Here is a 27,536-nt window from a genome sequence, read left to right as displayed (position 1 = left end):
TTGTGGGGAAAAAAAGTACATAATGTTATTTGGGTACAGTGTCGCACGACCGCGTAATTGCCAGTTAAAGTAACGCAATGCCGTATCTCAAAAAATGGCCTGGTCAGGAAGGGGGGTAAAACCTTCTGGAGCTGAAGTAGTTACACAGTGTGTGTTTAGTACCACCTTAAACCCCAAAATATTATTTTCTAAAAGCAGATGACCCATGTTGGTAGTTGCAAATTTTTATGTCACACCACGGTTGTGCTACCGTGTATTAAAGCTATATTTTCAGCAAAAATTACACATAATAATTAGGTAATATATTACAAGCCCCATATTTTTGTTGGTGAATATAAAATATTAAATATGTCAAAAAATAGCAAATATGTCAAGCCTCAAAATTTCATTTGCTAGCTTAGCAGACATACAGTAACCGCCAAAAGGATCAGTGGACTGCAAACTTGTCAATACTGCATACAATCCACTGATGCTTTCGGCGGTTAGGTCCACTGAGATAAACTATGGAAACATGGAGGTGTGATCTCCTTCCTAATAGAAGGAGTTTGTAGTAAACATGGTAGATTCTCAGTGCTAGAGGGCCCTGAGGATGTTCTACCGGACAAAACACGTAGTGCGGAGTCCTTTGTGCTGCCGTCACACCACTGCATCAGAACCCAAGCATCTGCTTTTTTTTCCCATAAATTTTTTTTTTTATTGAAATCAAAAAGATAAGTGCACACATAGCAAACTTTGCACAACATTATATATATATATATATTAGTCCATGGCATGCAAATACTGTACGTCATGGACCAAAGCAATACATTAAGTCTCGGGATATATAAATGGAATTATCTCTTTAGTAGAAAAATTCAAAGCTTATTCATATCGCAATGCACATTTTGCCTTGTCCCACTATGCATAGTTCATAAAGTTCAATAGAATCCTTATATAAGGGTACATTGAAATTTTAGAAAGGTCCCGGGGCAGTGAAAAAAAAAATCAGTGGATTTAGTCGCCTGTTTGAAGGCCCTCAAGGAGGGTTGGAAAGCAGGATGTGTCAGGGTCTCTCGTGACCAATGTTGAGGGAAGAGCCAAGAAAGAGTGTGAATTGGAAATTGTGTTTATGAGTTTTCTAGAGCTACCCAGTGTTTCCTGGTTGCATGAATGTTCCAATCCACAATTCTTGTAAGATGACAGGCTAGGTAATATTTATGAAGGTCAGGTAGTCCAATACCCCCCTTAGTCTTTAGGAGAGTAAGCCAGGCATACTTAATGTGTGGTGGGGAGTTTCTCCAGATAAACAATGAGCTAGCCTTTTTGTAAGTCGCAAAGAAGGCTGCTGGCAAATAAATTGGGATGTCTGCATTAGCATGGGGGGACAATCATTTTAGGCAAAGCTGAACGACCAAACCATAAAATGTTTAGACCCGCCCAATCCTTCAGATCCATTTGGGCTTTGTGCAAAGCCACTTATGCCTATATAGATCTGGTCGTTTGGCCGTTATCTGGATTCCCAGATAAGTTATCGCATCTTTTTTCCTAGGAATGGAAAATAATTCTGACAGCACTCTACTTCTTGCATCGTAAGGGAACGTTCAAAGCATGTGATTTTGTATAATTGATTTTAAGGTTTGACAGGGTACCAAAGTGGTCTATATCTTTCAGTAAGTTTGGCAAGGTAATGCAAGAAGACTTCAAGGAAAGAAGGATATCATCTGCAAACACAGCAACCTTAAATTCCCTATCTCGTATTTGCAGTTCTTTAATATCTCAACCTGTTAAGAAAGGGTTCCCTGTCAGGTCCCATTACTGATGGTGAAGGCGTTCGACAGGTGGCCATTAACTCGTATAGTGCTAAAATATGAGTCATGATGCGTGGATTAAGTCCAATTGCTTTCAAAACTTCTTGCATGTAATCCCAGGCCACCCTGTCGAACGCCGTCTCTGCATCAAGCGATAGGAGAATGATTTGTGATTTGATTAATTACAACAAAATATTCTGCACTATGGTCTTTTTCTGTTCTCCTAGATTGTGAGTCCTACAGCAAAACTTGTTCATACATGACCATATCAGGAAAGAGAGGAGTGGAAGTCCTTTAAGTCTGTTACATGCTGCTTTGTGGCCAGCTACAGAAGGGAGAGTTGCCTTGAGAAATCTTTGTGTTTTGATCTATTCGCTTTTAAACTGATACTTCTGATAAGTGTGCAATTCACCTGTGGGTGGTGTGTGGTCATACACCAGAAGATTTGGTGCCAAACACCATTGGTGATGGAGGATATACTGTAAGTGGAGAAGTACTTTGCATTTCATGAACTTTTTGCATTATTATTTGCATTTTTGTATTTGTTGTACACATACTTTCAACATTGTTCATATTTGTTGTGATTGGAGTTTTTTTTCACTTTTTTGTTAATTCATTTGTGTTTTTATGCTGCCTATAAATTGTGTTTGATAGGTGCCTTAAATATTATTGCACAATAATAAACAGTACCCAAGGTTCACCAGTTCTCACCTGTCTCCATCTCTTACGTTTCTAAACTGAGTAGTAAGTAGACACATCAGTGTTGGTCCCAACCGACTCCCAGGAATGATGTCCTCCACCATCAGTGCAGGGAAGAGATCTATATTTAACGGTGATCCATATAACCTGAAGACAGAACCAGAAGGCTAAAACACTATGCAGTGACAGGTTTTTTTAAGAAAATAAACTGCTATTACATTTTTGAGATGTTTGGAGTCATTTTTAGTGAAACATGGAGGCTGTCGTTGCTGACATCTTATGAAAATGCTGGATGCCTGGCTATCATGCTAAACCGTTGGATTCAGTACTTTCAGTTGCTTATCCAGAAAAAAATGCGTGGGTAAGTATAACAACCAGGCAATTAGTACTTTCTGAAGGAGAAAAAACAAAAAAGATTGGTTTTGTCTAAATGAGTTTAATTTATCACATGATAATTATGGCATCAATTCACATGCAAAGTTATATTTTACATTCAATAGTTAATCACTAAAAGCCTAGGTTTCTTATGAATTATCACTTCACCTCAAACTATCGCATACTTATGAGTCAGAAGGTAGACGTATTAAAGTAGAACGATGGCCTCCTATTATTAAATATGTGCTGTAGCACCTAATAGGTATATCTGCACTTACAATTCTCTTTTAGTCCCCCTACAAAATCCCACTAATAGAGGTTTATCCTGCCAGCGAAGCGCACCCAAAACAGCTTCCTGTGATGGGGTGGCAATGATGCTGTAGTGCTCCTGCACTCACAGCAGAGTTGCCACTCTCTTGTAGGCTGTGCCTGCTTGCACCATAGTGAGATAAAAAAAGTTGAAGGGGGTGTGGCTATCAGCATTGTCACGGCTGATTCACAAGCATGTAGCTTGTTACTCAGCACCTGGCTAAAGTGAGAGATGTCACCAGCACACCATGGATCTCCAGAATGGGTCCAAAGCTTTATTCAGCGATCATCAAAGCTTTGGACCCATTCTGGAGATCCATGGTGTGCTGGTAATATTTCTTGCTCTGGTTCCAGCCGGTGGTCACTTCAGCACCCAGTTATACTTACAGCCATCTCTACAGGAAGGTGTATGTTGGGAATAGCATGCTGGAATCTCAGCACCTGGTTAAGCCAGCTGCTTTCTGGAGTGACAACACTGCCTCTGTTGCTGAAACCCTCCCTTTGTGAGGTTCAGTGCCTTAAATGAGGGAGCATGAAGCACAAATGAAGGAGGATTTGGCTAATTTAGGGAAAATAAAGGATGTTTTTTCCACTTAATGAGGCTTGTGCATCACTTGATGGATTTTTTTAGAAAACTAGAGGAGACATAAGTCATAATTTAACACATGAGACCTGATCCTTGTAAAATGAAATTTCCCATACAAAAATACCCCAAAACTTGAAAAATTGAAAATACAAAAATGAAAAATCCTTTGGCCAACAGGTGTTAAAAAAGAAAGAAAAATAAATACTCACCATTCTCTTCTGTGCCCTGCAGATTCATCAGTTCCCTTGTGGTTTATAACCCAAAAAACAGCTCTGCCAATCACTGGCGATCTCAGAACTAAACCAAATATCTTGCTGACTCATTTAGGAAACCTGATCTCTCAGCGACTGCAGTACTGATATCCCACATAAGGCAAGCTAAACTCCACAGATGTTCATGGCTCTGTAAGTCTGATGTGTGAATACATAACTCTGAAAATAACAACCTCTTCTTTGCCCTTATATTTTCTAGGTATAATATTAAGTCAAAATTTTACTTTTGATTCAATAAGACATGCATTTTGACCCTCTGGTGTTTCCTTTTCTAATTTACATTTATGTTTTTCTAACAGGCAGTAAATGAGCTTTAAAACAAGCCCAGACCATTGTAGCTGCCAGCGCTGTGGAGTCATTCATCCTCAAAATTCACAGCAGAAGCAGTTTGCGCAGCTCAGCCTATTCTGCTCCCTGCTTACAATAGTTACTTACCAGCCTTCCAGCATTCTAATCTCTAAAATAAACACGTACCAAGAGCCCTGGGAGAACAGAGGTCAAGACTTAACCTGACAGACTTCACTGCTTATTTTGTATAATCTAAGGATAAATTCTTCCACAGTGTTTGCTCCTATGTAACTCACTATGGACCGTATTTAAAGCCCATTTGCTGCTTATTAAGTATATGTAAAGACCTAAATGTCCATAGCCTGGCCCCTTTGTGACCACAATATGCCATTTTAAATCTACATGAAAAATGCTCCTTGTCATGATAACACAAATTTACCGTTCTGCAGAGAACTAGTATTGAGCGAACTAGTTAACTGACACATGCTGGCACTGGTAAACTTGGTGTGGTTATCTAAGCTTCTAAAAACCCTGGTCATGAAAGGGTTCTTGAAATATGGAATTGATGGAGACCCAAGTCTTTCCATATGTCTACAGACATCATCCCTACAATTAAATTTGTTCAGCCACCACCAATGGGAACAAAAAAGCAAAATACTTTTACAGTATGTTTGATACCATCTTTGACAACTGAACAGAACTAGTATAGTTAAAACGTACCTTCTTAATGTTTCAATTATGTCTGGATTTTTTATTTCATTCCTTAGATCTTCAAAGGTATTTGCTGAAGAAAGATTGCAGTATACTCTAAAGTCATGGTAAGGTGGAATTCCATGGTCACGTCCCCTCTGGATGTTGATGGCTGCTAAGTCTAAGGCTACAGTGTGTGCCATTGAGAAAAGCTTCTCTGTCAGCTCTGTATTTAATAGCTGGGATGGAATCCGCATTTTCCCAGCAACCCCAAAAAGACCTCGGAGAAGTGGATCTATTCCCCCCTCATTTACAATCCTATAGGGAGAAAAGAAAGCCCTGTGCAGGGGTAAATGTCCTTGAGGGATTGGCTCAAAGTTTTCATCCAGTCTGTAAAGAATAGGATTTATGAGGGTGTGACCAAATCTAAAAGCAGCTGTAGCAAACTCATTCAGAATGCCAGCATTGACATTAGGGTCATATCCCTTGTAATCGCCAAGCATTTTCATGCCAAAGTCTCCAAATATCTTTGGCAGCCAATGAGCATAGGTTATGTGCTGCATTTCAGCTCCCACTATTTTACGAGTTTCGTGGTAAATTGTATCTCCATCCCACTGTGGGTTCAGTCTCAACAATTCTGCAGCAATTCTATTATGTTCTCTAAACCACAGTGTATGCATGCTGGTTAGACCGAGTTGCTCATTAGCTCTAAAGTCACCAGCTAAAAAGCACGGAATGGGACTTTCATTTTCGTCCCTCATGCATTCAGTGGGAGGCCCAGTGGCGAAAGGAAGCAGTGGTTTTCCAGATCTTTGAACAATGCCTTGTTTTAAGAGGCCCCGATGGCTTGCTGAATCTCTGACTTCCTGAGCTTCATGGTCAGAGCTTCCATATACATTGGAGGCATCAATGTAAGAAGTCAACTGGTTCATCTGTTCCCGAGGATAAACAGAATTCATTAACAAGGAGGTCATTCCACTTCCACAAACAGGACTAGATCGGACAAAGAACATACAACGAGCACCATTCCTCACTCGTGGGTCATTTGGTGGAATCGAAAGAGGAAAGCAAGGTGCATCATTTGTGCAGACTGCACTGCAATCCTGGCCATCAGAAAACCTAGCTTGACTCAAGGCAACTACTGTAGAGTCCAGGTCATGGTCAAGGAACTGTCCCCACTGCATCAACATGTGAGTAAACTGCTCATCCGGAGTTATAGTATGAGTTCCAATCAAAGTGGTTGAAACTGTACGAGGCAAAGGAAGGAGAAATCCATTATATAATCTATTGTATACGCCTCTTGGCAAATTGAAGCCGTTCTCATATACAGATTTCAGCAGACGCTCAAAAGCTGTCAATGATGCTCCCCACATTGGGTGCTGAAGGTTATTGCAGGTGCCATCATGTGTTCTGTATTTTTGGTGAAAACACATGTTGGAGCAATTATTTATCCTTCGATGGGCTCTACAACCTGAGAGATTGGCAATCATATTAAGATAATGAGGAGAAACCAGATCATTGTAATGGTAGCCTAAAAAATAAATTAAAAAAATAGATTTTAGTTAAACTGCAAACAATTGTACAGGCTATTATAAATGTACCTCATTCAAAGATTTGTTTAACAGAAATGATAAATGTTTGAAACCACAAAAAGTTAGGGTGATACAAAGAGGAAGTTCAAATGATAAGGCCCCTTGTGTTAGATATTCGTTTCATAGTAGAATTGAAGAATCCTTAGCTCATAGGATACTTAAGAAAAAATGTTTATTCTTCAGAAAGATAAGCAAGACCAGACTTACATAGTGACATTTGGTAACATATGGTATGGCTTTAGACATTAGGAGAAAGATGACAGATGTTATGTCTTCCATAGTGTAGGGTTCCTTCCCTCTCTTCCTATCTCTTTCTAACTAACCATTCAAAACCTTGTATTCTTATCTTATTTCATAAAGTCATGTCAGCACTTCATGAGAGTAACACCCATTCTGCATATATGGTTTGAGTCTATAGTTAGGTAACATAACTCCACCAAACGTACTGACATAGTAACTCAGAATAGAAATACATACACAGCAAGATTACTTTTCTCTGTGTCCTCTGTCAAAGACATATTTAAGTAACCTTCAAAACGAACATAATTACATTATAACATTAATATGCATTTTATATATATTTTAGAAACTTATCACTTAAAATAATATTAAACTCAAAATCTCTAACACCTTGCAGATGGGGTGGACTCTGTCCAGCAGATCCATCTGCTCAGTGAGAGATGACAGGTCCGTGTCTGCTACACTATGCAGAGCAGACACAGCCTGCTGTTCTCTATGGGGCGGTCGGATGGAAACGGAGGACTGCCTGGTCATTTCCATCTGACTGTCATTCAATCCGATGGATGGATGGGGAACGGATCCCCATCTGTCTGTTTTTAGTTGACCGGACTGGATTAGAAGCCGGCAGGTGTCGGTGGATTTGCCGCTTCATAGAGATAACTGGATGGTCTTTTCGGGTCCGCCTGAAAAACTGACAGGCAGATCTGATCAGTCGGTTAGTGTAAAGTCATACAAGTCATTTTAGTGAAAATAATTTATGATTGCTATTATTAAACCACCCCACATATACACACACAGAAAAAAAGGAAAGGATCATTTTAGCTGGAAGGAAAACGCTGAAAACTAGAGTTATGATGCACTTGGGGGCTCACTTCAATATGAAGTTCCAGATGGGGCACACTACATGGAGTAGCAGAATATATAAATACTTACTTGTCCCATTTAAATCAACCATCAAGCCATTATGTACATGGTCTTGTATGAGTTGAAGAGTCCGTTCAAATATCTCCCCTGCTCTGGCTTGTTCCACTGTGTAGGGATCGCGGGGATATCTGAATAGGGCCAGAAGATCATTCGGAGAACGTGGGCGACTTGTATAAAAGAAGAAACAAAAAAAAAATATTTTACATCAGTGCATTACACCAAAGAGCAACATGTTTAAGAATGTTGAGCAGAAGATTTCATGCATTCTAGCAAATTGCTGAACTAGTGTTGTATAGAAGCAGTAGTAGAAACTAAAAGCATGTGCTGCACAGCTTCAGAAATACCATAACATTTCTCATATGCATCTCATTATTCATCCACACTAATGCTAAACTGGAGTTAACCTACTGTGTTTCTTGTTGGCCTGGAGTTTAAATAAGGACATTCTGTAATACCTGGTCAGGTCATTCAGAAATGCTCACCGAAAACACTCTGCCCCACCTGAAAACTACACAAAGCCAATAAAAGAATTTCTTATCAAAAACTACACCCTAATTTCAACAGACCTTTGTTGCTGCATATCTTATTAAAACATTTCTTTATTGCTCTTTCAAAAGTAGCTGGCATTAATCTGCACATCCAACATTTATGAAATGTTTCTTATCTTAATAATCGTCTTTTGAGATGTGCAAAGTCAAGAAGGACTGGATTACCATAAAGTATTTTAGTATTGCATCTATGGCAGCAAACGATCAGGGCTGATCCAAAATACAAAAAAACTTCACTTATTGTATAAAGTTTGGGCTGAGTGAGAGCAGGCCTTCATTCCCTGCCAGATCTCTACTACTCTACCATATCTTCATTTTCCACTACATCTGTGATTAACCAAGCTTGGCTATTTTGGTCTTGTACATATATAGCGGTGCCCCCGTGGGGTCGCTGAGTGTAGTAGTTCCACACGTCACCCTGCTTGGCCAGGCATTCACTTCAAGGCAATGAACAGTCTTTCAACTTGTTTTTTTTTTTTTTTTATTAGGGGCTTTAACTTGGATGGGGAAAAGGGACGTGGGATTACCAAATAATTGATATTGTTAAATTGAACAAACGATTTTAAATCTATATTGGCAGTCTCTAAAGCTCCTTACTCCTCTAGCACATCACTTGAGTCAACTCCACTTTCTCTACTGTGCAATCCTAGATTCCTGTCTCGGTTAGCACATGGTTAGGCCTCACTCTGAATAAGTCTCAACTGTTCAATAGCCGCCCTTTTGGTGTAGTAACCAATATCGATGAAAAGAAGTACTTTTGTGCTAACTGAACCTTGGTGGACTACTGGTCCCAGTAAGTCCTGTGCAAGTCCTGACAACCCCCCTGGCTGCAGCAACTTAACTCAAACACCAGCGACATCACAGTCTCTCCCTCTTGCTTCACATCCAATACTGGCATGTCTCTCCCAGATCTCCACAGTGTGCCTGTCACTCCCCGACCCCGGAATGGATCCCTCCCAGTGACTTGCCCGGCAATGCTCTCTGCTGTCCTCTTCCTGCTCATGTTCAGAACACCCTGAGATAGCTTTTGTATGAAAGGGTTCCTTCCCAGCTCCCGAGGTCCAGATCCAGAGTCACCCCCCCCCCCCCAAGAAAGGGGGCTCCCCACAGGGCCACGACAGCCTAACACTCCATCACTAGTTCTTTTACCCGACAACTACTCCCACAGCAGGCCGACTATGAGTATATACAGGAGGCCTGCCCCCCGCCAGTCCTAGCTGGGGATTGGTCAGGGCTCCCAGATACACTCCATTCCACTCCAACCCACTGCCCTGCCTCTTTCCCAGAACCATACAGAAACAGAGGAGGCACCAGAGAGATGAAATGCATGTCAGTCACCTGCTATTACTCTCAAAACCACTCCCAGCCCCCATATCAAAACAAACAGGCCTAGCTCACTGCTAAACCTGCCTAAATTTACCTGTACTGACTGTAAAAAACAAAACCACTACCTCTAGCACATCCTACCTAAGGTAGAGGGTGCTACACATATTAAAGCAATGTATAAAGCAAGCTTTTACAAAGTATTTGCAAAGCTTTCAGACGGCTTTCTTGAAGCCTTTAAAGCACGCGTCAGCCCCAGTTGGGGATGGCGAATTACAGATTTTGGTGGGGGTATGGAATGTCACTTTGAATAGGCAGCTAGCAGGCTTCATGAGGCATTCATCAAGTTTTAAGTTATGCCAAAGCTTACCGAAGCCTACGGGCAGGGCCGTCTTAATGAATTGACAGACCTGGGCACTGCCCAGGGGCCCCAGGTGCATGGGGGCTCCATGATAAGGGCCCAGACAACAGAAGGTGGGGGTGGGCACTGTGTTAGGGGGTGCATTGGCGATTTGGCCCCTTGTGCAGCTTTTCTTTGACAGGACTAACTGCAATGTCACTCCTGTTAGAAGGAACAGTGGCTAGCTTCTGCAGGAGAGAGGATTCAGCTTTCTCCTCCCTCCTGCAGGGGGTGGAAGAGAGTTGGCACTGTGACTGAGGACTCAGCTCAGTCTCAACGCGGGAGAACAACATTCATGATCTGTGAGTACAAGGGGGAAGGGGGGGCACAGCTCTGATGTAAGGGGACATTGTGATGGGGACACCTGATGTAAAAGGACACTGATGGGAAAACCTGATGTAAGGAGACACTGATGGGGAAACCTGATGTAAGGGGACACTGATGGGAAAAATTGATATAAGGAGAAACTATGATGGGGACACCTGATGTAAAGGGACACTGTGATGGGGACATCTGAGGTAAGGGGACACTGTGATGGGAAAACCTGATGTAAAGGGACACCGATGGGACAAACCTGATGTAAGCGGACACTATGATGGGGACACCTGATGTAAAGGGATACTATGATGGGGGAAATCTGACATAAAGGGACACCGGATGTACAGTATATGGGCACTGTGATAAGGGAGACCTAATTTATATGGAAATTGTGATAAGATACACCTAATGTAAGGAGGCAACGATGGGAACACCTGATGTATAGGGACACTGTGATGGGAACATCAGATGTATGAGGGGACTGTGAAAGGGGAAACGGATGTAAGGGGGTTCTGTGATGGGAATACCTGATGTATGGGGGCATTGTGTGGAGACACTGTGATAGACACCCCTGATGTATATAGGCACTGTGATGGGGACACCTGATATAAGGAGACATTGTGATGGGGAACCTGATGTGATGAGGCTAGTAGGGGCCCCAGTGCATTGCTTTGCCCAGAAGCCCATTACACTATTACACTATTAAGATGGCACTGTCTACAGGAGCCTGCTAGCAGCTTGTTTTGAGTGACAATCATTACACTTATTAAAAGAAAATTATGGCAAAAAACTTTTTGGCCATACTTCTCTTGTGGGTCACAGGAGTGCACTATTGTGACCCAGAGTCAGCTGATAGTGGACCATTACATAAATCATAAATACAGTGTAGCGCAACTCAAAATATCACTACAGTGCAATACCTACAAATAATTCCATAAATATACTCAAAAAATTGTATACATTTAATAATTATATACACATATAATGGCCATACTGGATCAACACCACAAATGTCCTAATAAATCACCACCGTGTAAAAAAAAAAGGCTGAAAGTTCCAAAGTGTCTTGTGCCAACCAACACCTGTGCTCACTATTCGCTCACCTTACGGTTATGACCCCCGCATCACCAGTAAGGTAATATCAAGCTGCTGTTCCTCCTTACACCTCCTTACACCACTCACTGAATTCATTTCAATACACACCTTGAAAACCAAAAACTTTCTGGCACTTGGGGACTTTAACCTCTGGGCAAACTCTACCCAGGATCCTATCGCTACCGCCTGCATTAACCAACTGGAAGAATTAGGTCTTCAGCAGCTGATAAATGCTCCCACGCATGGTTCAGAAAACACTCTGGACCTCATCTTCAAACAAAATATGGACATCAACATATCCGACAACATACCACTACCATGGATGGACCACCACGCTATCAAATTTAAAATCACCACTAACACCACCCTCCAAAAACGGAAACATGTAACAATACACTGGAACAGATCTCAGAAGAAACTACACTCTGAACTCTTCAAAACCACATTATCAAACAAAATACCATTGATAAATTTAAACCTCTCAACGGAACAAACACTCAACTCCCTAAACAAGGCATTACTACAAACAGCAGACCCAGTGGCGCCAAAACATAGAACACTCATCCGTAAAAAAAACTTGAGATGGTTTAATGGCACTCTCACCCTACTCAAGCAAGAACGCAGAAGAGCTGAAAGAGCATGGAGAAGAAATCCTACCAAGGAAAACCATACAAACTACAAAGCACTCACTGTGAAATACCACAAAGCAATCTTCAAAGCCAAAAAAGAAAATTTCTCGAACACCATCTCAACTGCCTTAAACCGGCCGCGGGAACTTTTCAAAATAGTCGCCCAGTCGATTAACCCAACCTGCTTAGAACCCCCAGCAAATGAAACTCAAGAATTTTGCAATGAGTTATCAAATGTTTTCATTGACAAAATTGACAGCATTCGGGAAAAAATTCAACACAAAAAACAACCAACCTCACTCAACCAAAGCAAAAAGAAGATATCGACACAAACATCACACAATCACCGAATTTCTCTCTGACCCCAATCACCACTGACACCACCAAAAACATCATCAGAAGCCTTCGAGACAGCACATCACCAAACAACATCATTCCCACAAAACTCCTGAAAGAATGTTCCGACATCTTGGCTCCTACGATAACACACCTCATAAATCAGTCATTCAAAGAAGAGATTGTTCCGACCATCCTCAAGCAAGGCATCGTCAAACCCCTGCTAAAGAAACCCAACCTCAACCCTAAGGACCCTAACTACCGCAGACCGATAACCAGCCTCAACACCATCTCCAAGATTATGGACAAAGCAGTAGTATAACAGCTACAACGCCACCTGGACACGCACAAACTCCTGGACCCTCTACAATCAGGCTTCCGCCCAGGCCATGGCACAGAAACGGCACTTCTCAAAATATGGGACGACGCCCTCGAAGCAGCAGATGACGGAGAATCATGTCTCCTGGTACTGTTAGACCTCAGTGCAGCATTTGATACAGTGGACCACAATTCTCTACTCGTCCGCCTCACAGAAGTAGCAGGAGCCACAGATTCTGATCTACAATGGTTCGCATCCTTCTTAGAGAATCGTTCTCAGACAGTGAAACTAGGAGCATTCACCTCAGAAACCCGCACAATCTCCTGTGGAGTCCCTCAAGGTTCACCCTCGTCACCGGTGCTCTTTAACATCTACATCTGCCCCTTCTCAAAATTATCAGAAAATCGGACCTCTGCTTCCACTCATACGCTGATGACACTCAGCTCTACTTCCGCATCACCGGACAAAAAGACCATCATCAGCAACTAGAGAAATGCCTTACTCTGATAGATGACTGGATGACCACTAGCTCCTTCAAACTCAACGGTTCAAAAACAGAACTTCTTCTCCTACACGCTAACCAAAATTCCAAAACAAAGATCCCGTGGACATCTCCCACCATCTTTGGACAGACCATCTCTCCAAGCACCAAAGCCAAGAGTCTCGGAGTCATCTTTGACTCAGAAAGGTCAATGGATGCACAAATAGGATCAGTAGTTAGCGGATCCCACCATCTCTTCCGCCTGCTACGCAGACTCATCCCCTTCATCCCAGAAGAGGACAAAGCAGCAGTAGTTGGAACTATCATCAATTCCCAACTCGAATTCGCAAATTCCCTCTACATTGGATTACCCCAATATCAGCTAGCGCGCTTACAACTCATCCAAAACACAGCAGCAAGACTGCTAACAGGAAAAAAATTCCTGGGAATCCATCTCCCCATCCCTGAGGAGCCTGCATTGGCTAACCGTAAAGAATGGGATCACATTCAAGACCCTCTGCCTCACCCACAAATACATACAAGGAAACGCTCCTCAATACCTTCAAGAGAAAATAAAACGCTACACACCCAATCGCAGTCTTCGATCATCTAACCAAAACCTCCTCCTCATTCCCAAATACCACTACAAATCAAAGGGAGAATGAAGATTCGCAGTCCAAGGACCACGGCTATGGAACGCTCTTCCGACTTACATCCACATGGAAGAAAACCATCAGGCCTTCAGGAAAAAACTCAAGACCTATCTCTTCTAAGAAGCTGACAACACAGAACGGATCTAGCCCCTTGAGGTGATTCAGATCGCATTCATTCATTCAATTGAATTCATTTGGTTTTGGATAGTGGACCATTGCCTGCTATCCGTTGACAGGGCAGAGTCAAGCTAGGCTCTGGAAGGACACTGACAATATTATCAGGATCCATCACACTGCCTAAATAACAGCTGGCTCTGTCTAAAAGTGTGCAGTTTAAGCCGAAGCCAGCCATACCCACCCTAGTACAGCCCTCGAGTGAGAGCTGCAGCAGTGACTGACAGACAATCACTACTTTCCACTTAGAGCAAACTAAGAAATGAGCGATCAGCATTCATGTGATTGCTCAGTTCTTGGTCTTCGAGCTGGCGTGGGACAGCTGCATCTCGACACTGATGCTGCAGTACAGAGGCAAGTATACGTTTTGCTTTTTCATATCCCATACATCAAGGTTTGTAATTATACTCCTGAAACTGAAGCGAAGGGGTGATTTAAGCTTGCTGTACACACTGTTCTTATACAAGCTAAAAAACGTAGCCTTAGCTGATGTCACCACCTAAGCTACTTCATATATATATGGCTATGGGGAATCCACCTGCAAAAGCAGAACACAGTAAGAGTGCAATCTGCTCTTTAGTATACTCACAATACAAATATGTAGAGGGCACAGAATGGTGACAACAATGTGCTGGGATCAGGAGGAGGTTTTGCTGGGGTTTTGGACAGCAATAATAAAATCAATAGTGCCCAAAAACGACACTAGAATGCAAAACTGCAAAGCTTAAAGTAGAATTATAGGCACAACTTTTTTCAATTTTGGATAGAGTAAGGGCTATAACCACTGTCAATTGTTTTTTCTCCATCTGTGTCCCATTGCAGAGATTTCCCCTCACTTCCTGTCCCATAGCCAAATAGGAAGTGAAATCCCTGCAAATGAAGGGAGTTCCTTCGGGACCCCCAGGTTGCTATAACCAGTGTTCTCATTGGAAGATTTCCCCTCAATTACTTTTCTGGAGAAAGACACAAAATTTGGGATTTTTTTTTTTTTTTTTACTTTCAATGCAAATGATAAACAGGACAAATAGAGAGGGTGAATCTTCTTGACGGCAGCACAGACTGCAATACAAACTGTCAAGCATTCTAATCTCTCTCTACTCTATCCAAAACTAAAAAAAAAAAAAAAGTTTTGCCTTTAGTTATACTTTAAACACCTAATGATAGAAAGCCATGTTCAAATATCAACCCTCAGAGTGCCAGATTAATCATCTTAAGCAGACCTAAACAAAAAATGTTATCAAAAAAGCCATACTAATTTTATTATTGAAATGGTCAATTAGGCACCTTATGAGAGATATATAATGCAGCAAGTGATCATGTATAAGAAACAACCACAGAAACACAGCTGGAAACTACAATTATAGAGAAGTAAAAGCACAAGCGGCTGAAGAGGGGCAATCTTCTTTTAATCCGACAATGTCCAAAAATATACACAATGGTCAGTTGCCTTTTAAACGTACTCAACAGTGTATGTAAAAAAAACAAACAAAAAAAACAAACAAAAAAAACACATTTTAACTCCGCAGATATGAAATTTGTTTAAGCTGTATTTTAAATCAAATTTCCATTACCCATCAAACAAATGTGACCTTGTTGAGTTTATGGCCCTATCAACGGTTGCAATAGCTTCATTAATTGATGCAGTGACAAAGGGGTCTCCAGTACGGCTGACTTCCGGCACTACAAAAGGAGGATATAAAACAATGATTAGTAAAAAAAATGAAGGCCATACCAAAAAAATCTAGAATTTCACTCTGCAGAATGTCCAGACCCGATCAGTCGCTGGTAATCGCTCTATAAGTGATTACATGCGATTGGCCATGTCAGCCTCCTATTGTTTTCAATAGGGCTCCCCCCCCTGCAGCTAATTGCAGGGAACTCCCACTGGGTCTCCTGCATCCCATCAGAAATAGCCTCATGCCCAAGTGTGAATGGGGCCCAAATTTTAAAGGGCACTACAGCAAATCTACACAATTTTAAAGTGTATGTAAAGCCAAACAAAATCTTGGCTTTGAATATGCTTTGATTACTGCAGAACAGAGCTCTTCATTTAACCAACAGCCTAAAGCAGTCAAACCCTCCAGAATGAAAGTGGCACCAGCAGAGAATAGCTTACATCATTGGTCACTATAAAGAAAAACATACACATTTGAACGGCATAATTAAAGGAAAGAATGCAAGTGAAGTATCGTTTAAAGGTTTTCCCTAGTTAAGAACATTTTTTTTTTTAGATCAAAGTGAAATTCTGAGAACATTTACAATAACCTTACCTTTATAAAAGATGATGATCCTGCTGGCATTAATTGCATACAAACAATTAAGCCGAGACACATGTGAACCATCTGGGCTGTGTAATCTCCACTCTGTATATTTCATGCTCTTTCAGAACACAAATCTATCTTTACAAATGAATAATTCTATATGGGACAATATAGTGTCCTCCTATCCAAAACTAAGATTTCAGATGGTGTAGTTTAGTCAGCTGACAATCTCTCTGAGACTCTATTGTTGAAATGCCTTTGCTCGAGTTCCTAGGTCTGAACACCCGCTGTGGCCATTGTGAGGGGTCCTATTCTACTTGTTAGATTCTTATATGTCACTATTGATTGTCACTATTAATTTTGTTAAATATTTACTGCCTCCATTACACCATTAATGTAGCCTAAGCTCCAAACTGGTTTAACTTTTCAGTGGATTACGTTTACATAGTTGGGTTAATAAAAAAACAAATCCATCTAGCTCAACCAACAGAAAAAAAAATGAATACATTGAAAACTTCTCTATACAGAATATACCCACAGTTGATCCAGAGTAAGGCAAAAAACCCCCAAACTTATAGGCCTAGCCTACACTTGCAGTTGGGGGGCGATATTAAAAACAGGCAGTTGAGCTGCATTGTTACCACCCTCCACCAAGCTGCAATGGCAACCACATGGGGGGTATACACAACTCCCCTCCCATTGCATTTGGCAACTAGTACAGCCTGACTAATGCAACTTATTGAAGTAAATGGAACAATCCCACGCAGTGGTGTGGGCTTTTAAGAGTTAAAACAGGCATAACACCTCCTGAGCACCTGTCAAACGTCCTCTGAACTGCAACCCACAGTGGACTGCTCTTCAAGGCCTACCGCTAGTGTAAACAAGCCCTTAAAGCAGGGCCCAGTTTGCTCCAACAGGGAAAAAAAATTCTCCCTGAGGCCTATGGTAATCAGACATTCCCAGGATCAACAATCCCCGATATTATTATAGTTAGGTCTGTGCATTTAGGAATCCTTCCAGCTTTTTTTATTATCAGCTGAACTTGGTGGAATTAGTTTCAGGGATGTGCCAACCATCCCTTGTTACATGTTAGGCTCTGGCATTCTCCACATTGGATTCATCCTCTAAGTTTATTATGCTTGATATTTGTTTTGGATCAAGTAATATGGTCATGGCAGACTGCTGCTAGGTTATCTTTGAGAGATTATAACATTTACTGAATAAATCTTTTTATTTTCTCACCTGTTACAGTCAGCACCATGCTCACCGAAGAATATCCAATGTTATTTCTTGCTACACATTCATATCGACCTTGGTCTGCTGGGCCAGCATCTTGAATAGTCAATCCTTGAGGACTGACGTGAAACTTTCCACTCTCAGTAATCTGTATTCCATCCTGCAACAGTTATTTATCCAATTACTATACGCAATCTCACGTCAGCCATCAATCCAATCATACGCTACATTACCAAAAGTATTGTGACACCTGCCTTTACACGCAGATGGACTTTAATGACATCCCAGTCTTAGTCTGTAGGGTTCACTATTGATTTGGCCCACCCTTTGCAGCTAGAACAGCTTCAGCTCTTCTGGGAAGGCTGTCCACAAGGTTTAGGAGTGTGTCTATGGGAATGCTTGACCATTCTTCCAGAAGCGCATTGGTGAGGTCAGGCACTGATGTTGGATGAAAAGGCCTGGCTCACAGTTTCTGCTCCAATTCATCCCAAAGGTGTTCTATCGGGATGAGGTCAGGACTCTGTGCAGGCCAGTCAAGTTCCTTCAGTCCAAACTCCTAAACCTTGTGGACAGCCTTCCCAGAAGAATTGAAGCTGTTATAGCTGCAAAGGGTGGTCCAACTCAATATTGAACCCTACAGACTAAGACTGGGATGCCATTAAAGTTTATGTGCATGTAAAGGCAGGCGTCCTAATACTTTTGGTAATATAGTGTATGTACACTATTAATGGCAAAAGCAATCATGACAGTCTAATCACACCACATAGATGGGTCTACATTGCTTGCTTGCATAATTAACATACGTAAATGCCTCTGGCTCATTTCAACAAACCTATGGATCATGCACTCAAGCATCATGGACCTGTCTATGTAATGTAGTTGTGTTGCAGCAGGACCATGCAAGGTTTTGGACCCATGGAATGGTTAGCAAAGTGGACATTTTAGCTTGTCTCCTTTGCAGCAGCAGGAACTCAATTATTTATCTTGATAGTTTAGTCGTTTATTGTAATCTGAAATCAATGGAAAATCTGAATTAAAAAAATCACAGTTTATAATGGAACTTCACTCTCCCAATCAACATTATTTGGTGAATGTATGGACTGAAGACCAGGTTGCGGCCTTGCAGATCTGAGCCATAGAGGCCCGGTGATGCACTGCCCAAGAAGCACCAATAGCCCTTGTGGAATGTGCCCTGATCTGAAACGGAGGAATCTTCTGTTTCAAACCGTAAGCCTGAATAATCAATTGTCGAATCCATTTAGAAATGGTAGCTTTTGATGCTGTTTGTCCTCTACTGGGACCGTCTGGCAGCACAAACAAAACATCCGTTTTGCGAATCTGAGCAGTCGCTTCCAGATAGGCCTTAACTGCTCTTACTACATCCAAAGAATGTAGTGATCTTTCTTCCGGAGAACAGGGATCTGAAAAAAAGGAAGGTAGAACAATGTCTTGGTTTAGATCAAAATCTGAAACCACCTTCGGTAAAAAACTAGGATGAGAAATAAGGCTCTTTAAAGGAAAGAGCTGCTAATTCTGATACTCTTCTAGCAGAAGAGATGGCTACCAGAAAAATGAACTTCCTTGTCAGCAAGACCAAAGGAATTTGACGTATTGGTTCAAAAGGCTGTTTCTGTAACACAGACAGAACCAAGTTCAAGTCCCAGGGGTTTAGGGGCGCCCTAACCAGAGGATTAAGACGCGTCACCCCCTGCATAAAGTTTCGGACCAAAGAATGCGAAGCAAGTGGCCATTGAAATAATACTGATAAGGCCGAGACCTGGCCCTTGATGGTACTCAAGGCCAGCTTCATCTCTAATCCCAATTGTAGAAAATCAAGAATTCTACCAATCACATATTTTCTGGGATGCCAACCCCTGGATTCACACCAGGATATATAGGCTTTCCAGACTCCATGATAAATCATTCTGGAAGCTGGCTTCCTTGCATTGATCAAGGTAGATATCACAGGACCTGAAAGCCCACGACTCTTCAGAATGTGGGTCTCAATAGCCAAACCGTCAAATTTAGCATTTGTAAGGCAGGATGGAACACTGGACCCTGACATAACAGGTCTGGTCGTACCGGTAGTGTCCACGGGGAACCCACCGTCATCTTTACTATTTCCGCATACAACGTCCTTCTTGGCCAAGCGGGGGTCACCAGAAGTACTGACTTCCTTTCCTGTCTGATCCTGCGAAGTAGTCGTGGCAGTAGCAGAATAGGCGGGAATGCATAAATCAGTGAGAACCGATGCCACGGAATCACCAACGCATCCGTCCCGTGTGCAAGAGGATCTTTTGTCCTTGCCACAAATCTGTCTATCTTTTTGTTGAATCGGGATGCAAAGAGATCTACATCTGGATCCCCCCATCTTTGGCATATGGCCCAGAAGACCTCGGGATGCAGAGACCATTCCCCTGGAAGTAACTGCTGGCGACTTAAATAGTCCGCCTGCCAGTTCTCTATCCCTGGAATGAAAACTGCCGATATGTATGGCACATGCATCTCTGCCCAGACTAAGATCTGGTTCACCTCTTTTTGAGCAGCTCGGCTCCGGGTGCCTCCCTGATGATTGACATAAGCCACTGCTGTGGCATTGTCGGACTGGATCCTGACCGGGCAACCCTGTAGCCTGATAGTCCAGGACTTTAGGGCAAGATATACCACACGGATCTCCAGAATGTTGATGGGTAAGGTCCCCTCGGTCTTGGACCATACCCCCTGAACCGCAGACTGTTCCAGAACTGCTCCCCAACCCGACAGATTGGCATCTGTTGTTACCACCGTCCAGGTAACCGGCAGAAAGGATTTTTCCTTCTGCAGATTTTTGGGTATGAGCCACCAATTGAGGCTCTGACGCACCGCATGAGACAGGTGCATCGGAAGGTCTAATGCCTGAACCTTCTTGTTCCAGGCCGACAGAATACTGTGCTGCAGTAGTCTTGAATGGAACTGAGCATAGGGAACCGCTTCGAATGAAGACACCATCTTTCCCAGCAGCCCCATACAAAGGCAGACAGAGGGACCCTTCTTGGTCCTGACTGCCAGGATCAGCTCCCTTAAGGCAGTGATCTTTGCCTGAGGTAGAAATACCTTCTCCTGGCTTGTATCTATGATCAGACCCAAATACTCCAGTCTTCTTACTGGTTTTAGGAAAGATTTTTCTAGGTTGAGGATCCAACCTAGGTGTTCCAGATACCTGACTGTGGTCTCCTTAGGTTCCCGTTCAAGGAGGCTACCGACCGGTCTATCAGGAGCAGGTCGTCTAGGTATGCTATGACAGCTATACCCTGAGCCCTTAATCTGGCCAGAGGAGGAGCCAAGACCTTTGTGAACACACATGAGGTGCAGTGGCTATCCCAAAAGGCAGAGCCACAAACTGGAAATGGTGTCCTCCTATCTCGAAGCGCAGAAACTTCTGATGAGCAGGAAAAATGGGCACATGCAGATATGCATCTCTGATGTCTATCGATGCCTGAAATTCTCCTCCCTGCAGGGTGGAGACTACTGTCCGAATTGATTCCATGCGGAAGGATTGAATCCTTAGGAATTGGTTCAGATCCCTTAAATCCAAAATGGGTCTGACATCCCCATTTGGTTTTTGGACCATAAAAAGGTTGGAATAGAAACCCAATCCTTGATCCTCCGCGGGGACTACCATAATGACCTCCTGCGACAAAAAGTCGCTCTAACGCTAGAAGGAGCGACTGATTCTTCTCCAGATCTCTGGGGACACTTGACCTGAGGAAACGAGGAGAAGGAAATTCCTGAAACTCCAGCTTGTACCCTAAGGTTACCGTGGAGATTACCCATCTGTCCTGGAAATCCTCCTGCCAGAGCCCTGAGAACTGTCGCAGTCTTCCCCCCACTCGAGCGAGCGGGGGCGCCCCCTCATGCAGAGGTCTTAGTGTTTTGCCTAGTAGGCTTCTTCCCCCAGGACTTCTTTTGTCCCTGGGGTTGACTCTTGTCTCTGGACCCAGACGGAGAAGGCCGTCGAGACTGCCTGGAGGCTGAAGCCCCCGGCGCTGGGGAAAGAGTCCGTTTGAAAGAGGGACGCTTACTCTTCTTCTTAACAGGTAAGAGAGTGCTTTTCCCACAAGAGATTCTCTTGATATAGTTATCCAAGTCTTCTCCAAACAACCTTTCACCATGAAATGGAAACCCAGCCAGGAGCTTCTTACATGGTGCTTAGGCTGACCAACCCTTCAACCATAGGATTCTACGTATATGCACTAACCCCAGCGACAGACGAGAGGTTTGCATGATAGAATCTCTGATGGCATCAACAACATAACATAAGGCCGCTGGAAGGTTAGCCAACCCCTGGGCCTGCTGTTCAGGTAAAACCTTGATGATCTGCTTAACATGGTCTCTTAGGTATTGACAGACTCCAATCGCTGCTACTGCAGGTTGAGCCACTGAACCTGCTAAGGAGAAAACATCCTTCAATAGGGATTCCATCTTCTTATCTACAGGAACCCTGAGCATTGTCTACAAGACAAGTCAGACTATTATTTACGGAGGAAATTGCGGCATCAATGGCCGGTACTCCCCACATTTTCATAAACTTTTCTTCCATAAGATAAAGTGTTGAAAACTTTTTCGGCGGAAAAAAACATTTATCTGGGTGATCCCACTCAGCATAAAGGAGCTTTTCAAGTAAATTATGAACAGGAAAAGCCTGTGCTGCTTGAGGAGGTTTCAGTGACCCTAAAGAAGAAGAGGGTACTTTAACTGATTCAGATATGAGCAACTTAAATGTGGAGCGCACCAATCCAGTAAGGATCTGCACTAAGACTTTCTCCTCTTGGGAAGTCGCAGAGGGGCACCCTCCACCTGATTCCTCTGAAGAGGGATCATCCGTCCCATCCCGATCCTCTGAAAGAGATTCCTCTCCTGTATCCCAGTAATGTATACAGGGACTGAAGTGCCAGAAGCAGGTATAGCCCTTGACCCCGAAGGCTCTCCCTGGCTAGCCGTCCCTGGCCCCTCAGGGGGGGAGGATGCTGCAGACAGGGGGCCCTCAGAATCTGAACGAGATCCCCTAGAGTCTCTGGTTCTTGGGGTGCTTGAACCTCTTCTACCCATAGTGCAAAGCAACAAGGTGGAGGTATCACAAGATGAACACTGACTGCTGAGCGATGTAGTCTGGCTAAAAGCCGTGCTACCCAATGCCCAGTCTGGTGTTACTTTAGTAAATGCTGCCTAGGAGAATGCCTGTGTCCCACCTTACATGCGACCGTCAGCTCTGTGTCCCTCCAGAAGGCTTAGTGCACCTGCAATCAGTGCCTTAAATAGCCTGCAGCCGGTCCTGTGGGCGTCTGAGGACCTGTGCTGACGCCCCCCCCCCCTGTTTTTTTGAAAAAATGAGCGCTTCCCGCGCTAGCCGACCCTTCTGAACCCACATGGAGGAGGCTGGGGGAGGGGGAGGAGGCCGGTAGTGATGGCCTGACCGTGCAATGGTGGCGGCAGCGGCCGCGACGGCGGTGAAAATGCGGTGTCTAACCGCCTTACAGATCACCTGCGGCCCCCCTAGTCTGGGTGGAGATACCCCTGAGGAGAGCCCCCCATCCATCCTACCTGGAGCCGGCCGGAGGAGCTTGTGCAGCGTCGAACACTTGAGACAGACATCAGCATGAGAAGGTTTGTGCTCTTGGCAGCCCCCGGTGGTCACAATAGGCATAGCATGCATTTACCTTAAAGGAGAAACCTACTAGAATTAAAAAATTCTGTGGAATCTCACCTACCTTATCCAGCCGCAGGGTTTGTTGTACAGACCCAATCTTCGCCTCCCACGGTGGGCTCAGTTTGAAAAACCGTCAGAGACTGGGGCCCCCTACGAATAGGGGGATCCACAATTCTGGCCCTGTAAAGCACCCGGCTAGAAATTAGGCTAGAAAAAACATTTTCTAATATGCGGGGTCCAGCTCTCTAAACAGAGAAGCGTTACAGGTAAAACCTCGTTTCTTCGGACACGAGGCCCGGGTACCATCCAATTCGGCCTAGAAAAGACACTTTGGAATGGATCCGGTTCGCCTGGCCTGCCCCAGCATAGGATATAGGATAATCCCTTTGGAGCTCAGCACAGGACATCTTTACACGTCCATCACCTAAGATACTGGCGTAAAAACTGAGGTATCCCTGCAAGGAGGAGGGATTATATAGGGGGTTGAACTTCCTGGTTAGGGTGTGCCGGTGTCAAATCAGCAGTGATACCTATATAACCCATCAGTAATTACTGAGGCTCTGTGTCCCGTGATGTTCGAGAAAGAAAAGTATATACACATTTACAGTGATTAATAAATCATAAATAAATTGGTGTTAAAAACTGGCAGCAATGCAGTGGGGTAAAAAACATTAGCAGTACCAATGAATGCCAGAAGTTACCTTATTCCATGTTATCGCTGGCAGAGGGTCCCCTTGGGAACTACAAGGAATCTGAACTTCAGTGCCAACTTCTGCTGTCATGTCACTGGGCACAGTAGCAAAAACCGGTGTAACTGAAAAAAGTCAAGAGAATAAAAACAAAACAGCATTTAGTGATTCATAAAAGGCTGATGTGCTCTAATACTGTAACTACTGGGTACACACTGTTGATGATTTACCAAAACTGGAGAGTGCAAACTCTAGTGCAGCTTTGCATAGAAACCAATCAGCTTCAGTTTTTTTGTCAAAGTTTAATTGAACAAGCTGAAGTTAGAAGCCGATTGGCTACCAGATTGTGCACTCTCCAATTTTAGTAAATCAACCCATATATATCCAAAAGCTTCTAGACACCCGACCATCACACATACACAAGCTTGTTGGACATCCTTTTCTAATCTAATGGGCATTAATATGAAGTTGACTTCCTCTTTGTGCCTCTGATAGCCTCTGCTCTTCTGTAAAGACGTTCCACAAGATTCTAAAGTGTGCCCATTTGGCCAAACCAAAATTTGTGACGTTAGGTACTGAGGCAGGACAAGTAGTAGCCCAGGCTTGCAATCTAATTTATGCAAAAGGTTCTCAATAGGGTTGAGACCAGGCTACTTAAATTTCTCTACACCCAACTCCTTATGGGGCTGGCTTTGTGCACAGAAAAGGGCCTTGCCCAAACTGTGGTCACAAAGCTGGAAGTGCACAATTATTTAAAATGTCTTTGTATGCTGTCACATTAACAGTACTCTTCACTGGAAGTACCTAAACTCAATAATTTGAAGGGTGTGATGTCAGTTGTCCACAAACTTTAGCCATATAGCGAACTTGTAACTACTTTCAGTTACTGCACCATTAGCTCGGCTGATGTTAAAAATCCACTGGATTCTCTGTATGTGATCCTGTTGCCCTGTTACTTCTTAAGAACTCTTAGGCAAAAGAACAGTTAAAGCACCATTCATTGCTATATGTTGAAGTTGATAAATCTCCTGAAAAATCCACATTATGCTCACAAAGAAAAACGTAGGCAGGGAAACCTGATCCTGGGACTGAAGTAACTGCAAGGCTCAAATATCTCATTGTATCCCCTTATCCAATGCTGAAATGCAATTAAACTAAAGCTTATTAAATGGACATTCTTTGAAACAGTCCATCAGGGTCTGCACAGAAATCTCAGGGTTTTGAGTTATACTTTTTAATACAATGTTCAGCATGTTGTAAATAGTAATAAAAATTATTTATGTCTTTTAGAAAATCTGCACTTATTCCACAAAACAAAAACCTTGGCTGGCCAGCCAGCTTCTGAGAGAGAACCCTGCCAAAATCAAGAGTAGGAAATTCAGGCTCACAATATATCACTGCCATTTACAAAATGCCTTGTATTCACAAAAACACAAGATACTGCATGAGTGATAATGAAAACGAATATAGGGTCAGTTCAGCCAATGCGTAATCTGCACTTATATGGATCAGTCTGGGATTTTATAGAGATCAGACATGTCCCCAGCTCTGCCCTCCTTACTAAAGAGGGGAAGAGGGTGTAGCTAGGAATCCAGGACAGTAATGTTATTGTTGGAGCCCCTACGAGACAAAACCCACACATCATCCAACCAATGAGAATCTACTCAAAACTTTCAGATGAAGTGACCAATTAAAGTACAGACCAAGCTATGTGAACATGCATGCAGACATTCACACGGTTATGCTTACATGTTCTACAAGTTCCAAATTTTAAGTTTTGTTTTTCCATCTCACACAATAGACAAAATCAAATAGATTACCAACTATACTTTGACTATAAAAAATAAAAAAATAGCTCCCTCCAAAGCCCCTTAAAATGATCTAACCTAGGACCCCTCCAATCAAGTGCAAAATTGCCTTTCTGTGGTGGTGGCTGCCTCTCAAAGTGAAAAATAGCTCCATTTAAAGCTGGTGGAAAAAATGTTCCCATGCAGTGGGGCTCTACCAGCACTGCATGGGTGAACTGCTCGTTTGTCCAGGGGCACACAGAAAGGCTATACGTACCTGATCCTTCGATCCTCCGGAAAACAACTCTCCCCAACCTCCAACAGTGGACTGTTCCTGCAGTCCTCACACCCGGAGCTGGTCTATGGGTGTGATGATGTCAGGAACAATCAATGCTCAGCACCTTTAGCGTGCAGGGGAACAGAAGCAGCAGGTACTGGTCTTTCTCTTGGAGGATTAGTGGATTAGATAAGTATATCTTTGCTCTCCTCACCCCTAGACAAAAACAAACATTAAACCAATGCAGTGCAGGCACAGCCCCACTTGCATGGGGGAAATTTTTTTTCCCAAAGTTCTTTCTTTAAGTCTATAGGAAGCTGTGCTTCCATCCAAGTATGTGAACACTGGGGGGGTTCCTTCTGCCAAGGAGAGGTATGCAATTACGTGGGCTTGAGGGTTTTGGTAGTTCCAAGGTGACCTAAAGCAGTTGAAAGATACATACTGATGGATCTAACTTTACCTAGTTTGAAGGGTGTAAAATGTATTTTCTTGGAGCTTCATTCCTGTGTTTAAGTCTAGCTTGGGTATAAGCAGAAAAAATAGATCGTTTAGAGCAGCCTAAAACCAAAAAAACAGCTCCCCGATCTCTGGTGCCATCCCCTGCAGATTAACCCATTCACCCACTCACTGATCTAGTGATGTTTGCCTGTTGGGTTGAATGATACCCAGGGTCATACAAACCACTTCCTGTGAGCCTTGGGCGTCATCTCTCCGCCCTGGTCTTGGACTCGAGACAAGAGAATGCTGCAGAGGGCGATCCCATGTCAATACAGGACGCTGCTCTCTACAGTATTTAAAATTTGCCCACCACTGGAGAAGGAAGAGGCCAAAAAGGAACTGTGACTTCACTGGGCATCACTGGAAAAAAAGTTATATATAGAGATTAGAGGAATTGGGGAGCCTGGTAGTTGGTCTCTATCACTGAAAAGCAGCACAAGACCTCACAGAAACTCATTTTTTACTTGCAACCTAAATGCTATTCAGCTCCATTATATTTTCTTATCTTTCTTGTTTCATGATTCTCCACTTTTCTGTGCCCTTCTGGAACTATGAACTGAACACTCTCTAACCTGTAACTGCTAGACAGTGCAGAGCACAGAAGCCTCAGCATAGAATATGGAAAAAGTTACAGAATACCAGAATCAAATGCCCCTGCAAATGTAGATTCGTATGAGGTAGAATAAAAAAATTATATTTTAAAGTGGTTGTAAACCTCAGACATGAAACCAGAACAAAAAATATTCCTCTATAGTGTATCCTTGTCTTTTCTGTCTACCTGTTTTTTCCATTGCTATCAGCATGAATCACTTCTGACAAGTTTTCCTGACATCAATTGAAAAATAGTGACAGGGGAGGGGGTCTCCAGCTGATTAACAGCCTCAGCTCTGTTCTTGTGTGATGTGTGAAGGGGGGAGGATGTCCCCCTCCCTCCAATCGGGGGGGGGGGAGCCCCTTCCTTCAATCGGGGGGGGGGAAGGGTGTCCCCTCCCTCCAATAAAGGGGGGGTGTCCTCTCCCTCCAATCATCTCTCAGAGCTCTCCTAACTTCACTCTGCAGTGTGT

At 43.1% G+C, this 27,536-nt stretch overlaps 1 protein-coding gene across 1 annotated transcript in view; it reads right to left on the bottom strand.

Moving 5' to 3' along the window:
* The window catches only part of PXDN (peroxidasin), a 233,388-nt gene that overhangs the window by 24,165 nt on the left and 181,687 nt on the right, over positions 1 to 27,536 (bottom strand). The window contains exons 13-18 of the mRNA XM_073625451.1: positions 23,923 to 24,035; positions 17,542 to 17,695; positions 15,610 to 15,718; positions 7,772 to 7,929; positions 5,037 to 6,537; positions 2,499 to 2,633 (exon numbers count right to left, since the gene is read on the bottom strand). Coding sequence (XP_073481552.1) covers positions 2,499 to 2,633; positions 5,037 to 6,537; positions 7,772 to 7,929; positions 15,610 to 15,718; positions 17,542 to 17,695; positions 23,923 to 24,035 — 2,170 coding nt within the window. The remainder of the gene's footprint in view (positions 1 to 2,498; positions 2,634 to 5,036; positions 6,538 to 7,771; positions 7,930 to 15,609; positions 15,719 to 17,541; positions 17,696 to 23,922; positions 24,036 to 27,536) is intronic.

The sequence above is a fragment of the Aquarana catesbeiana genome, linkage group LG04 (genome assembly GCF_042186555.1).
Source record: "Aquarana catesbeiana isolate 2022-GZ linkage group LG04, ASM4218655v1, whole genome shotgun sequence".
NCBI classification, from domain to species: domain Eukaryota; kingdom Metazoa; phylum Chordata; class Amphibia; order Anura; family Ranidae; genus Aquarana; species Aquarana catesbeiana.
This window is presented reverse-complemented; position numbering and strand designations above follow the sequence as displayed.